The sequence below is a fragment of the Heteronotia binoei genome, chromosome 17 (genome assembly GCF_032191835.1).
Source record: "Heteronotia binoei isolate CCM8104 ecotype False Entrance Well chromosome 17, APGP_CSIRO_Hbin_v1, whole genome shotgun sequence".
Lineage (NCBI taxonomy): Eukaryota > Metazoa > Chordata > Lepidosauria > Squamata > Gekkonidae > Heteronotia > Heteronotia binoei.
In genome coordinates, this window is record NC_083239.1 from 12575959 (window position 1) to 12592173 (window position 16215).

Genomic DNA, 16215 nt, shown 5'->3' on the forward strand with positions numbered 1-16215 from the left:
ATCTTGTGGAGTGGAGGGAGTTGTGTTATGGGGAGTTTTTGTGCATTGGACATGCAGTGTTTAATAAGGATCTAGGCAGTTTCTTAAAAAGAAATTGCAGTGAATAGGTTGCCCTTCTTTGGCATTTTTTCTTCCCTCAGGTTACAAAACCATTTCCTTGTGTGTAGATGAGAAGGGTGATTGTATAGAGGGAAGAGAATTTGGGAGAAACACTGCAGTGACCAAACAAATGCATAAGTTTCAGGGTTTTCTCAGCAGGTGAATTGCCTGTTGATAGTAGAAAGTTTGAAAACACCGGGGACTTAACAGAGTGAATGTTTTAGCACTCGTATACACACACGAGCCCTGTAGATGTGAACAAAAAGGATTTCCAAGTAAGCATGCTTCCAATTGCAACCTTGGAGGGAAGGTTTTTCCCCTTCTCACTTCCCTTTCCCAGCTTCACCCCGTCATTGCAACATCCTGTCCTCGTGGCAACTTCTAGACTTGCACAAGAGCATTTCTGGAAAAGGAAGCCATGCGAAGCATGTTGAGGAAATGGTTAAAGCTTAGTGAGGTGGGAGAGGGGTGTGTGTGACTTGCTGCTGAACACACCATCCCGGATCAGCCAATGGCAGCTCGATATGCGTGTGCCTACAGTCTAGCCTGTTTCATATATCTTTGCAAATCGCCGAGCTGCTGCAGGGAGGAGGTTACTAAGAGTCAAACAGGGTTGGAGATCCAGTTGTTCCCAGGGTGGGGTAGATGGATGGATGCCAGAGAAGAGGGAGAAGCTAAGTTAGCATTATATTCTTAAATGTGCAGCTGCCCTTGTCAGACTTTCAGATCCCCAGGTTGCTTATTGGAATACCCCCCTTCATGTGCACACAAACCATCTATCTTGTGGATCTTATCAGCAGACTGTAGAAGAAGAAGAAGAATTGCAGATTATACCCCGCCCTTCTCTCTGAATCAGAGACTCAGAGCGGCTTACAATCTCCTTTATCTTCTCCCCCCATAACAAACACACTGTGAGGTGGGTGGGGCTGAGAGGGCTCTCAGAGCAGCTGCCCTTTCAAGGACAACCTCTGCCACAGCTATGGCTGACCCAAGGCCATTCCAGCAGGTGCAAGTGGAGGAGTGGTGAATCAAACCCGGTTCTCCCAGATAAGAGTCCACGCATTTAATCATTACACCAAACTGGCTCTCAGATTGTAGTGTGTGTTTGTATAAGGGCTTGGTGAAAGCCCTGATTCTACCTAGGAACAACAGGGAGGAACATTATTAAGGGTTTTGGGGCATCTGGTCTTTCCTTTGCTTCCTCAGCACATCCCACTGACTTCCCACATCACAGGAAATAACAGATTGTGGGAAAAATGTCCAGGTGGCTAATCAATAACCTTTCAGCCTCCCTCCACCCCCTTTTCCTTCCGACCTCTGTATAAAATGCCAAAAGTTTAAGTCAGCCACCCAGCAGCATGCAGAAAGAGAAATTATAATTCTATTTTGCTCTGAAACCTTCCTACATTTTGTCCCACTTTCCCTGTCTTTTTGTGAGACTTCCACAGGCCTGGCCTGGGCACTCACTGATGCCCATTTAACAGCAGCAGCATTCTGACCCATTCTGCCCCAAATGTTGGTGTATGCACCCTTCCGGAAGTACTACACAGAACTGCAGGGAAGTTCTCCTGTTCAAACCTGACTGAAATGGCAGGAACTGTGCAGAACACAGTGTGTGTAGTGTAGTGACTAGGCCTGAAAGTGGAATATTGGGTTCATCACACTATTGACCTAGCCTACTTGCAGGGTGGTTATGATGAAAACAGAGCCATATATGTTATATTGAGCTCCTTGAAGGAAAGGGTGGGCTAAAAAGTAAGCAGGAAACTAATGGCCTTGCCTTCTTGCTGCCTAGAGAATTATTTAATGGGTGGGTGTGGAGCACAATGATATTAACCCAGAACTCTTGTGGCTTTTTTGCTACTCTGAACTGAAGTGGAGAGACTCAACCAGTTTTTCTGGATGGACCTGTGACAGGCTGCGTTTTTAAAAAGTTTATAAGTGCAACACAAACAGCTGAAGGACCGTGAAGGGTTAATTCTTCACAGAAACAGTCTTGAGTGACAGGCTGCTCCAAGCAATGATTGGTTAGTGTCAGCTGAGCAGAGAAAGACTTGAGAGCTGAGGAGAGTCAGTCAGATTTCTGCCTTGACTGAGTTTTCATTTTCATGATGTGGATGCTCTCTATCAGTTTCTATCTCCTCCTGCATAATTTTAGCGGATTCTTTTTCTTTTTCTGCTTTGACATTGGCTTTTTATCTGCCTGAATTTTAGCTAACTATATTTGTTGTTCTTCTTCAGTATTGGCTTTCTCTTTTTTCAACCTGAACTCTGGCCTTGTCTGTTTCCATTTTCGCCAATTCAGTTTTCATTTTCATAATTTTAACCTCCTGACTAGGATTCTCCTCAGTGGATGTTTTCTCTCCCTATCCTCCATGTGCCTCTCTATGTGTACGTGGTGGCGACATTTCTGACAGGAATTCTGTGGTAATTCCTCTCAAATTTATAAAATATTTTCTTATAATAGTTTGTATCTGTGGTGAGACAAATAAGTTGTGGGTTTTATTTTCGTGTCCCACCATAGCCACCAAATATGACAGCCCTGTCCATTTCCCTCCCTCAGAGGCAAAATTTTCCTTCTGTTCATTTACCTCTCCCTTTCTGACTTAGCAGCCCTAGTGGTTTGTTTTCTTCTTTTCTGAAGAACTCTGACTGCCCCACCTTATCTCAATATATTTTACTGCTGACTCAGGCCAGGAGCCTGAGGGAAGCATCTGGATCATTCTTTAACTTAAACCACTGAAAATGGCACTTGAAACATTTTGAAATTCAAAATTAGCAAAATATTTTTATTCAACATAGAGGGGAAAGGTCAGGTGAAATCAGTAATTGAAAGTTCTGAAGTAACTCAGTATAGATAATTGAGGAGCGTTGAGGAACGCCAGCCATTGATGCTTGACTCTTTGTATTCATGTATTGTTAAACCTGGTTTATGAGTCCCTGAAGTATATATGCGCCTGACGAAGAGGTTTGAAACAGATACTTACCGGTGTCCTGTTGCGCTGGTACATCTGAGCCTGGACTGTGGGACTTTCTTTGAACTACGTCTGTATCCTACTTGGACGGTTTTTCTGAGCTTTTGGAATATCGGAAGCGTGTTGCTCCATATACAGTGCTCAAATTGAAGGCATTTCAGTCAGCACATGTAATACATTTCAAGTTTTGGTATACTGACATTAAGCATTGTAAATATTGTGCAGTTTTGTATAATAGGTTGTTTGCCTTTGGGCTTTTAGTGGGAGTATACACCATCAGAATTCTTCCATCAAATGTGAATTAGAGGAGTATTGGCATTCACCGACATAAGGGGCACCTACTTCATTATACAGAGTGGTAAAGCTGCAGCGCTCTGCTCACAACCTGAGTTCGATCCCAGCGGAAGCTGGTTCAGGTAGCCAGCTCGAGGTAGACTCAGCCTTCCATCCTTCCAAGGTCGGTAAAATGAGTACTCAGTTTGCTGGGGGGGGGGAGTGTATATGACTGGGGAAGGCAGTGGCAAACCACCCCATAAAAAGTCTGCCGTGAAAACGTGAAAGCAACGTCACCCCAGAGTCGAAAATGACTGGTGCTTGCATAGGGGACTACCTTTACCTTTTTTGCTTCATTATACAAAGGGCCTCAAATGAGAATGACTTTTCCCCTCTTCAGATTCCACCCCTAAATCTTCAGGAATTTCCCAGCCTGGAGTTGGGGGGGGGGGTGCTTTGAGGCAAATTCCCTCTTCTCCTGAGCACAAACCTCTATGATGGCTTCAGGGACTGAAATGGTGCTGAGGGAGCCAGCTCATCTCCTTCATAGTCTGCTGCTTGAAAGGCACTTGGTGTAATTAGTAGACTGATCAAAGCCACCAAGTATTACACCATTTTTCAGTTTGCAAAAATATATTACAAGGCTTGTGTACAACACATAATAAACAATACAATAATGATAAAGGCCGGAGGTCTACATCTCCATTATAGTGGCTGGGGAAAACCTTACTTCCTGTGCCAGATGCTTTCAGTGACTTCGTAGGTCTATCATCTGTATTACATAGGGCACCAGGGGGGGACTAGTCCACAGACGTTCTCTCACAGGAATGCACTGCAATAGATCAATTTAGCAGCCTTTGACCTAAAAGAGGAGGAAGGAATGCTCTTTTTGGCAAAGTCTGCCAGTGAAAGATTGGAAGCACATTTGTTCTGGCCTCCTGTTTCTTCTAGAGGCCAGCTAGAAGAACTCAAACGCAGAGAAATAGACTAATGCCACTCCCCTTCCTGCAACTGGCATATAGGAATAAACCTCCACTGATCATGGTTGTGGGAAGTCACTCTTTTTGTCTAGAGGTAACCACATAAATGACTATTTATTCCTGTCCAGAGACTCATAGAGAACCAGTTCAAATAACTTTTTCCCCCCTTGTCCTGTAATGGTGCTTCAGTTCCTCATTTTATTATTCTTGTTTCACTCGCATGTCATGCAAAGTTTCCTTGCCTCCTTTAGTCACTGGGCGGTTTGCCAACACCTTTATTGCTCCCAATGGGTTTTAAAGCTTGCAGGCCTGCATCCCGTTGCCTTGTTTGAAGGGGATTTAGTCTTTGGGATCAAAGCCCCACTCCGTAACAAATTTACTCAGCTTTTTAAAAAATGCTTTCTGGACCTCTACAACTTTCCCAGCTTGGACGGGCCTGGGATTAGACGTTTGCAGGGCTGTCAATGAATTTTGAAGGTCATTGGGTCCTTTTGGGCTGCAGCTGGATTGTGTTCTTAAGGTGGGGCTTGAAGGCAGAGCCACTGGTGTTCAGAGGAGGAAGGAGAAAAAGGAATACTATTATTGTTGCTAGAACAAAGTTTGAGCCCAGTAGTAGCACCTTTAAGACCAACCATGTTTAATTCCAGTTATAAGCACCCTCAGGGCTTTTTGAGCAGGAACGCACAGGAGCGCAGTTCCAGCTGGCTTTGTGTCAGGGGTGTGTGGTCTAACATGCAAATGAGTTCCTGCTGGGCTTTCTCTACAAAAAGAGCCCTGAGCACACTTCATCAGATATGATTCAGGTATCTGTAGCATGCATGCGCATGAAAGCTTATATCCAGAATTAAACTTTCCTTGTTCTTAAAGGTGCATATGGACTTTTGTTCTACTGCTTCAGAACAACATGATTACCCACCTGTTGCTTTTATATTATCTCCGCATTTCAAGTACATGTCTACCCAAGCAATTTGAGTTGGAATATGTTTATTGGGAAATGTTCAATGCATATAATTTATGGGTTGTAATTCATAAAGGGTTTTTTTGTGTTGTGAGTCACCTCAAGAGACTGCTTTGCCTGAGGGTGCAGGAAATAAATGCTTAATAACAGAGTCCGTAGGGAAATATTTCCTTTCCACGACCTTGTAATGTAGGCCAGTGTTATGTAGTCTGAGAGTCAGTATATTATGTGGCTGGAATGTTGGATTAGGATCCGGGCAAACCACATATGAACCCCCGACTCTGACATGAATGCTTGCTGGATGACTTTTGGCCAGTCACACACTCCCAATCTCTCCTGTGTTACTGGGTGGTTGTGTGGAGAAAATGGAATGTGGGTGAAATGATAAGCAGCTTTGGGTCCTCATTTGGGAGAAAAGCAGTTTATAAATATGTAAATAAGTGAAATTATCCACCTTATATTTTCAGGTTGGGTACTGTGTGGTGCGTTTTAGGCCTCACAGTAAGCTCATGGTTGAAGTTAGACTCAATCAAAGGACTTCACATGTCAGAATTTTTAGCTGAATGAGAGGCGAGAACCATAATGTAGCAGTTACTGGGAGCAACTGGTTGTGTACTTATTGTGGGAGTTACCAAATCTCCTATGACCTGTGATACCTGAGGCTATCTACTTAGCACTTGGTGGAAGACAGGAGGGCCTGGCGTGACTTTGTCCATGGGGTCGCAAAGAGTCAGATTTGACTGTGTGACTGAACAACAACACCTAGCACTATCAGAATGTCTTCCCATTGTGGTGGATGTGTGTGCATATGTTTCTAGCAGGGATTAACAATGGTAAAATGAAGCCAGATTAAAACTTTTGCACAGAATGCCCATGGATGGGGACGGAGGGCCAATTTCCTTGCCTATTTTTAACTGCCCTAAAAGGGCCAAACTGTGTGACATACTATTTGGGTGCAGGAAGGAAAACAGAGAGTGTGTTAAATCTTGCTTTAATATCCCACAGGATTATATTTTCCACTCCTTTTGCTGTGACCTCCTACTTCTTAATATGGTTCGTGCCAGACATCTCTCGGGGGCAGATGATGTGGTACCTGTTCTTCTATTGCATTTTCCAGACCCTTGTAACGGTGAGTTTGCCTGCCTTTGTTGCCAAAATCAGCTCTTCAGTGTCGAGCCTTTTCTCTCTCTCCCTATCCCACATATTGCTCTGCACCTCACTTTGTACGTGGGTTTTTAAAATGCATAGACCAACAGCAGGAAGCATTGCTAGACTGGCTGTAAGGTCCTGTAATAAACTGTATGCACTTTGCATTTGATCATGAGATTAATTTCATAAGCAAGTTATTGCTTATTTCATTAATTTACTTTCCATACTTAATGAAACTGAGGGGGGAAAGGCTGCAACTTGGTTTCTGTGCAGATGCCTGTACGTATTCATCCCACTTTTCTAAATCCACATCTGATATATGCATGGTATGGGTTCCTGAGCAGTTACGTTTTTTCTTGTATTTTTGCCACCAAGTCACAGCTGACTTATGGTGACTCCTGGTGGGTTTTCAAAGCATGAGAAGTCCAGAAGTGGTTTGCCGTTGCCTGCCTCCATATCATACCCTTGGTATTCCTTGGAGGTCTCCCATCCAAGTACTAGCCGGAACTGACTCTGTTTAGCTTCCATAATCTGATAAGATCGGGCTAGCCTGGTCTGTCCTATACTTAAAAAACAACAAAGACTTCTGGTGTTGTGGGAAATTTACAATCCCTGAGAACCCCGCATTCTGCTGCAGAACTGATATGCAGCTTTGCCATTTGGCATCCTGATACATGCAAAATATTCCATAGCTGGGAAAGTGTGTGTTTGTCTTGGAGAAAGATTCCAGAGAATCTAATCAATAGCCGGATCTCGATTCTGCAAGCTGAGTGTTGCCTAATTTTGAAGTCGTTCTGTTCTGTCCGGTTGTTCTGTTCTCTTGGTCTTGAGAAATTGGTCTTGAGAAATTTGGCATGTGTTCAACCGGAAATCCTTGCTTAGCTTTGTCTTTTTATACCGCACCCTTGAAAAAGGCTAGCTTCTTGCACATGCCTGTCATGCGTCTAATGCCGCCTAATGACAGGTTGAATGGTTTCTGCATGACTTAATTCTTCCCTCTCTCCTTTGCAGTGCTTCCACGTGCCATACTCGGCCCTCACCATGTTCATTAGCAGTGAGCAAAGCGAGCGGGATTCTGCCACTGCCTACCGTAAGAACCTCTTCTCTCTCCTCCCTCCAGTGCAAAATAGTGGTCCAAATGCTTCTGTTTCTCAGTTTCCCGCTTGACCCAACCAGTTGGAAACAAATGTGATCTAGCTGAGTAAACTTAATGGGAAGACTACATGAAATTTGTTTGCATATCCCCTTTTTGAGTACATGTGCTGCCTTGAGTGTGAGGCATTTTCCTCTGGTTGCCATGACTGGAGGTCTGAAAGCTTGCGAAGGGCTGCATTTGTGATGGAACATACTTGAGCACCAGGAAATAGCTTAAAAATAGAAAGCTCGTAACAGACTGTTCCTGTCCAGCCTTTTACTTCTGGTTCAGGAAAGCCACACCTCCACACAGCCTGCTTGGTTATGTGTGTGATCTAGTGATCCTGGAAGCCCTTGGGCTTTAGACCCTAAAAGGCAAGAGGCATTTTGGATCTTGCTGCATCCATAATGGACATATTTTGCAACCCAGATTTGCCTGCTGCTTGAAGAATAATTTTTGATATTTGAAGCCCGTGTTGAAACCCAAGCAAGCATTTTTCTTGAGTGCACCAATTTCTTTAACTTCAGAGAGTTCATAGCCCCACATGGAATCTATGCCAGTGGGTTTCCGCATAAGATGCCTGCTGTGGAGAAGGGAAGATGAGTGCAAACTGCTTTAAGATTCCTCAAAGTGGGATTTATAAACCAAGCTTTCTATTTGCATTGATTGGAGGTTCTTAATGAACTGCTGACACTCTGTATGACTGTAGGTGGTGTGGGTGAGCTTTTACACGTAGAAGCACTTAACACTCCACATGTAATGTACGAATACATTTGGAAGAGGGCTCAACTCGGCTTTCCTCTCTGTTATGTTAACTTTGCTGTATTTGAGGATGGCCGTATTTGTACAAACTCTCTGCGTGTGGTAAACAGCAGACTGGGTCTAGCCTGCTCTTTGGTACCTGGTTTATACATAGAGGGTGCTGGTTTTGTTTTAATATGGGGAAGTATTCAAAAATATTAACTCATTTCCCTACCCCACCCCCACCTCCCAGTGCAGTTGTACAGACTTGAATTTAGTGTAATGAGCAGAATGACTCCCTATAGCAGTAGATGCAGACCAAGGCCAGCCAGAACTAGGGTTGCCAACTCTGCAGTGAGAAGTTCTTGAAGATCTGGGAGCAGACCATGGGGAGGGTGGTGTTTTGGGAGGGGAGGGACCTCAGAGGCATATAATGCCCCCTCAAAGCAGCCATCTTCTCCAGAGGAATTGATCTCTGTCACCTAGAAATCAGTTGGAATTCCAGGAGATCTTCAGGCCTCACCTGCAGGGTTGAAGCCTTAACAGGTCCTTAACAGACTCTTCTGGTTTTTCAAAAGCTTTTGAGTTTTCCCATCAGGCTGGCTTCAGTTACAATACCAATTATGGATCTACTTGATTACTGCAAAAGTATTACTGGTTAGGAAATGGAACGAAAACCAGCTATTCAGTTCTCTGGTTTGCTACAAACTTGCTTGTCATGAATTGCAATGAATTGCATTCTTGCAATGAATTGCTTGGAAATAGCTTCCCAAGAAATCTTCTCATGGTGACTCTGTGCTTTTTTTTTGGTAAACCTTTTGGTTGGGTAGTAAGTGGCTTTAAACAGAAATGGCTTAATTAACCACTGCTTAGATTTTGCAATGTTCAGCTGGAGTTTGCATATACCACACTTGGTAGGCTCACATGGGGAGGGATGGTGGCTCAGTGGTAGAGCATCTGCTTGGTAAGCAGAAGGTCCCAGGTTCAATCCCTGGCATCCCCAACCAAAAAGGGTCCAGGTAATAGGTGTGAAAAACCTCAGCTTGAGATTCTGGAGAGCCATTGCCAGTCTGAGTAGACAATACTGACTTTGATGGACTAAGGGTCTGATTCAGTCTAAGGCAGTTTCATATGTTCATATGTACACAGTAGCCTCACTGTGTGTTTTGTGCATGGCCTACAGGTATGACGGTGGAAGTGCTCGGTACCGTCCTGGGAACAGCTATCCAAGGCCAGATAGTGGGCAAAGTTGACACACCATGCATTCCAGACCCACTGCTGTTGAGCATGGCCAACTCTTCATCAGTGGTTATGGAGGAGGTGAACATTACCCATGAAACAGGCTCGCTCACAGATACGGTATGCACCTATTCAGATGGTCCCAGTTGTGTGGGTGGGTAATATAAGGGGAACAGCAAGAAATCATGCACCAACTCCTTGTGCTGCCATGTGACCTTTCTTCTCCATCCAGCTACTCCTTATGGGGATGCCAAGAGATTTGCACCTATGTACTTTGTGCATGTGCGCTAACTAGCAGCAGGCCCTTCCCGAAAGTAGCCCCCAGAATGGCAGCTCTGCAGGGGCTCAGGAAATGTGGGTTGAAGACCACTGTCCTAAAGGTTGTTCTCCAGTCAGCTGACTAGCCAATGATGCCGCTCTTCTGAGTCTGCTGAACCTGAATAAATGCCCTGGATTGGAGACCCAGTTATCAGAGCTGTAGCCCTGCATCCAAGTTCAGGGGGCTTCACATTTTTCTGCTCTCAACATCCGTTCATCTTTTCCCCTCTCTCTACCCAACATACAGAGGAATGCCTACATGATTGCTGCTGGTGTCATTGGTGGGATTTACATTCTTTGTGCCATCGTCCTGTTTGTCGGTGTACGGGAAAAGCGAGGTGAGCAAAACAGACTGACTTGTTCATTTGTCTTTTGCCTTTCTTGTTGAGACTAAAGGTGGCTTACAGAGTCCATTCATTATTCATTTTCTTTTTATTCCTGACCTTTCTCCTCAACAGTTTAAATCCTTCTTGTCTCCTCCATATTATCCTCACAACAGCCCTGGGAGGTTGGTTAGGCTGAGTGTGTGTGGCTAGTCCTGGGTCACCCAGCATAACTTCCATGGCAGAGTGAGGATCTGAATCTGAGTCTCCCAGATCCTCGGTTGGCAATCTGACCACTGCACCACACTGAGAACTATGTGATAAAGATCAGTATGGAACAAACAAATTACTATATAATACATCTGGATTACACAATGAAAATACTGTATAGTACATCTCTGTTTAAAACAATTTTATTTAGTAAAATATGGTAACAATATCTTTTTCCTGCATCATTAATAACTTCTTTTTATCTACCCCATATATTACTTTCTAACCACCCCTCCCCCCACTACTTGACCCCCGCTGGTGTTATTTACTTATAATACTAATATTTAAAGGTACCCTTAACAAATAAAAACAAAAATTAATATTCTTCTTCCTTCTAAGACTTAATCATTATCAAAAATTGTCCAATGTCCTTTTATTTTCCACTTTTTCATATCTTCTAAACTTTTTACACTCCATCTTAAACTTCTAAGTCATAGTCTCTTAAAATTCTTGTTAATTTGTCCATTTCATTCCATGTCATAACTTTTACAATCCAATCCCATTTCTCTGGTATTTTTTCTTGCTTCCACAACTGCGCATACAATGTCCTAGCAGCTGAAAGCAAGTACCAAATTATAGTTCTATCTTCTTTTGGAAATTTTTCCATTTGTAATCCCAACAGAAAAGTCTCTGCAACTTTCTTAAATTTGTATCCCAAGATCATAGAAATTTCTTGTTGAACCATCTGCCAATACTTTTTTGCTGTTTCACAAGTCCACCACATATGGTAGAAAGAACCTTCATGTTTTTTACACTTCCAACATCTATCTGGCATGTTATTGTTCATCTTTGCCAACTTTTTAGGAGTCATATACCATCTATACATCATTTTAAAACAGTTCTCTTTAATACTATGACACATCGAAAGCTTTATAGAATTCTTCCACAAATATTCCCAAGTTTCCATCTGTATTTCTTTATTTACATTAATTGCCAATAATCATTTGAGATTTCACTACATCTTCCGTAGACCATTTTAAAAGTAATTATATAGTTTTGAAATTAATTTTTCATTGTCTCCAAGCAGAACTTTTTCCATTTCTGTTTGCTCTTTTCTTATTCCTTCAGTTTTAATATCATTTTCCACCAAGCTCTTTATATGTTGCATTTGGAACCAATCATATTTATTATTCAGCTCTTCAGCAGTTTTCAATTCTGTTTTGCCACTTTGTATTTTTAATAGTTGATTATATGACAACCACTTTTCTTCACCCGTCTCAGCTGTTATTTTTATTCTGCTGGCACTATCCGCTGTATAGTACATCTCATTAACTGAGTTTCATAATTGCTGAGTGTAATCCAAATGTATTTCACAATTAGAGAAAAATGAAATAATGACAGGTGTTGCAGGCAAGAAAAATGCTATATTAAGGGGAAGGAAAAAGAAAAGGGCTTAGCGTTTTCATATGTTCTTAAAATGTCACCACCATTACTGTCTATAGAAAGTGCCATGCTGCAGGTCCTTCCATAAGCTGACAGAGAGGAAGGGCTTCAGAAGCGGAAGGCCAAGCCTTATTTGCCTGTGAGGAAATTCACGTCAGCTACTACCCAGATGCAAACCAGGAAGTTAAACATCCTGGTTGCAGTTACGTATAAGAACCCACAACGGTTTTTGTAAAGTAATAGTTATGTCTTTGAGCTTGGTGTGTCATCACCAAATATTTAGTTGCTAGGGTTGCCAAATTTTGGTTGGGAAATTCCTGGAGATATGGGAGTGGAGCTTGGGGAGCATGTGTTTTGGGGAGCAGAGGGACTTCAGCAGGCTATAATACTAGAAAACTCTACTCTTCAGAGCAGTCATTTTCTCCAGGGGAACTGATCTCTGTAGTCTGGAAATCAGTTGTAATTCCAAGACCTCTCCAGCCCCATTGAGAGACTGGCAACCTTAGCTGCTACTAACTTTTTCAGAAAGTAAGGATTACAAGGCCTTCTGATACAGCAGGAATCCTCCCATTAATTACCCATGATGTCTGCTGCTGCCTTGGGCATCATTGAGAGGACTTGAGTGGGGAGACCTGGCATCCGGGCAACACCATGGTGCACCTATGCTATTTCCGTATTAAAACAGAAGTGATGTGGGATCCTCTAGCTTTCTGTAAAAACTCTTGTGGTAAAACCAGTTTTTGTGGAATGCTAGACTGTCCCTGGAGACATGCTGATATCAGTTTCAGGGACATAGGAAGTGATGTCAGTGTGTGGCCGGAAAACTAGGGTGGGGTTACCAAGGCACAGGAATCATTATGCTGAATCCTAGGATAATACTTGGTTTCAGAGAGCTCTGGAGTCAGCCTACTACAAAAGCCTCCATCCTTCAAACAGATAAAACCAGGGGTTTTTTGGTAGAAAAAGCCCAGCAGGAACTCATTCACATATTAGGCCACACCTCCTGATGTCACCATTGTTTCACAAAGGGCTTTTTCTATAAAAAGCACAGATTCATTTGCATATTAGGTTACACTCCCTGACACCAAAACAGCCGGAACTGCGTTCCTGCTCAAAAAAAGCCCTGGGTAAAGCCATTTATGACTTGCAGACTAAAACTCCAACGGGTGTGTGTGTGGGGATCCTAAACAGCACAAGTCCTAACAGGATAAGCAGCTTTCTGAATGTCCCAATGCTATCAGCCTAATTGGTGTGAGATGGTAGATTGATTTGAGCCACCATTGCTGCAGAGGTTGGCCACATTGGATTTTAGCCTAAAGCTCTTGTGAAAATACTAGTTACATTTATGGCTCAGCAGTACAGTTAGCAGCCAAAGCAAGAAGGACCTGGTTCAAATCCTGACTCTGCCAAAGCTACCCTCTCCTCACAGTGGCATCTGGATGGGAAATACCAACCTACCTTTCAAGGTTGTTGTAGCAGGACACTTATTGTCTGCAAAACACTGAACACTGTGTGGTATTGATATTGTGCTTTGTAATGGTGGTATTGAATGAAATTTTTGCAGAGGAGTTGCTGTGGGCCACTTCCTCCTGTACAATGTGTAAGCACAAAAACTCCCTCTTATATGAGGCAAACTTTTGAGAGTCCCAGTGGTCACATGGAGGAGTTCCATCCCATGACCCATGACTTCTGTTCCCCAGAGGAAAGACCCCGTAGTTTCAGGTTTCAGCCAGCCCTTTGGAAGAAGCTGGTTCCCCTAATCTCTGCCCTGTATTGTCCTTAGCAAACTAATTGTGAGGCAGTTCCTCTTGAATGCTTAAACTGAGAACCTGTCTATCCCACGGTGTGTGGGGCGGGGGGGGGGGAGTGCTGTTCTTGGAGGAGCTTTTTCTGGAAGCACCTCCCCTGCTGGCAAGCATGGTTGCCCTGTGCTATCTACACCCATTCTCACTGGATCCTTCCCCCTTCCAAACTCCATTAGGGAAGCCAAGCCAGCATCTTGCAGTTCCTCATCTTAAACCTGTTCGGATTGGAGATTTCAAATCACCTGCTACTACCTGATTATTTTAACTGGAGATGCCCCTTCCTTCCTTCCTTCCTTCCTTCCTTCCTTCCTTCCTTCCTTCCTTCCTTCCTTCCTTCCTTCCTTCCTTCCTTCCTTCCTTCCTTCCTTCCTTCCTTCCTTCCTTCCTTCCTTCCTTCCTTTTATTCCTAGTTTGGATAAATTAATACTGTTCCAAGACCCGTAGATCAGAGGACTAGGTAAAGAACAAACTGGAGGTGTCAAGGGTCAAGCCTGAAACCTTCTGCATGCAAAGTCTCTCACAACAGATGCAGAAACTCTCACTGCAGTAATTTTTTCCTCGATTCCAGTGTCTCTTCCATGGCTAACCCAAGTAGCGAATGAACAGAGTTCACGCCAGCATCTTTCGCTTGCATAAGATGTGCTGAATTCTAGTTTTCAGTGTGCTGGTTAACCTTTTTCCTGTGATGCACACACTGCCCAGTCTTATTGCCCTGAAAAAGTCATTTCTCTCTTGTTCCTTGTAGCATCCATTGAGCTCCAGTCGGATGAGCCTGTTTCTTTCTTCCAAGGATTGAAGCTGGTGATGAACCATGGCCCCTACATCAAGTTGATTGCTGGTTTCCTTTTTACATCATTGGCTTTCATGGTAAGGAAGAGAGCCTTGTGGAACAAGAAGCACGTTACTTGTTCTGTTGCAAGGATTGCCTGCTTTCCTAATGCAGTATCTTGCAGCTTGGATTCTTCTGCCCCCCCCCCCATAAGCCCTTTAACTGCTTGGATTTGCTCAAATATCAGGGGCACCTGTTGAACACATTCTCAAAGGGACAGTGGCCACTTATTTTCCTTCTCATAACCAGCAGCCTTGGGCATCTCAAAACCTGCTTAACACCCACCACTGTCTAAACCACCACTGTCTGCAGTGTGGTGGGTGGAACATGCCCCATGCCCCCTTAGGCAGTGCTTCTGGAATTTGATTTTCCAGCAAACAGCAGCAGCACCCCTGTGTTAGCAACTCAAATGCTTCGGGGGGGGGGGGGGTTGTTTTGCTTCCAGCTCAGTTGTGAATAACAATTTTTTCTTCTGTGGCTTCAGAGAATCTGTGGAATCCTTCCCTCTAGCTGGCCTTCCTCCTTCTCTTCCTCCATGGTCTTTATCCACTAGCCTTTCTGTGTGGTTAGGACATGCATTCTCTTTGGAGCATGTGAAAGCAGAATCTCCTATAGCAGAATTCTGTCAGCTTCAGTAGTGTTTCACAAAGGTGTGCTTCAATGACTGCTTCAAAAGGGGAAGCACACACAAAAACCAATACAATCCACCTCAAATGTAAATAGTATTTGTGAGGCAAGGCAAGTACCTTGCATATTGTAAGACACAAATTGCACAAAACTGAATTGCATCTGATCGATAATAATGAAGAACGCAAAATCTTTCACCAGCCACAAGAAAGCAAAACAGTGTTTAATGGTGCATGGACAAGAAGCTGGATTTCCTACCACCCCACCACATGAGGTAGTTGGGACAAGTACCATTTCCAGGGCACTTCCATATTCTCCCTTCTTTTTCAGCTGCTGGAAGGCAACTTTGCTTTGTTCTGTACATACACCTTGGGCTTCCGCAATGAATTCCAGAATATTCTGCTGGCCATCATGGTATGTACTCTGGAGCTGATCTGCTTCCTTCTCTCCCATGTTCTTTTTCCTAATAATATAATTTACTACATTGGCTGCTGATTGTTGCAATATGCTAATACTGACCAACCTTAAGGGCTGTTGTAATAGTGTCACAAGCAAAGCATTTCAAAACTGTGGTGAAACTGCTAGAAGAGAAGCATCTATAACGCCAGTAATCATGGAAATATGTTTGTCCTTATGGAACTGTAGAACGTGTTCAGTTCTGCCTGCAGTGTCGATGCTATTTATTTATTTTATTTTATTTATACCCCACTCTTCTCCCCAGTGGAGACTCGGAGTGGCTTACAACATTATCCCCTTCTCCATTTTATCCTCACAACAACCCTGTGAGGTGGGTTAGGCAGAGTGTGTGGGTGGTTTAAGATCACCCAACAAGCTGCCATGGCAGAATGGTGATTCAGATCCAGGTCTCCCAATTCTAGTCTGTCATCCCCTCAAGCTGGCTCTCATAATGTGGAAATGGCTGTACGAAGCCTTCCTCCATCTTAAGTGGCTCTTGTATTGGAGTGAAGGTGGCCAGAATCACCCCAGTAAATCTTCCAAGTTCACTTTGCAATGGCAGGATTTGAACCGAAGCCTCCCCTGCTGGTTGGTCTAGCCTCTGTACCCCCCCCATCTGCTTTTTTCCCATTGAGCGTCCTATGGAAGCAGCAAG

At 43.6% G+C, this 16215-nt stretch overlaps 1 protein-coding gene across 1 annotated transcript in view; it reads left to right on the plus strand.

The window, feature by feature from the left end:
- Window positions 1–16215, plus strand: part of MFSD2A (MFSD2 lysolipid transporter A, lysophospholipid) — a 46711-nt gene that overhangs the window by 15735 nt on the left and 14761 nt on the right. Inside the window, exons 4-9 of the mRNA XM_060258353.1 lie at window positions 6291–6414; window positions 7446–7524; window positions 9494–9669; window positions 10115–10205; window positions 14394–14515; window positions 15435–15518. Of these exons, the coding sequence (XP_060114336.1) occupies window positions 6291–6414; window positions 7446–7524; window positions 9494–9669; window positions 10115–10205; window positions 14394–14515; window positions 15435–15518 (676 nt within the window). The remainder of the gene's footprint in view (window positions 1–6290; window positions 6415–7445; window positions 7525–9493; window positions 9670–10114; window positions 10206–14393; window positions 14516–15434; window positions 15519–16215) is intronic.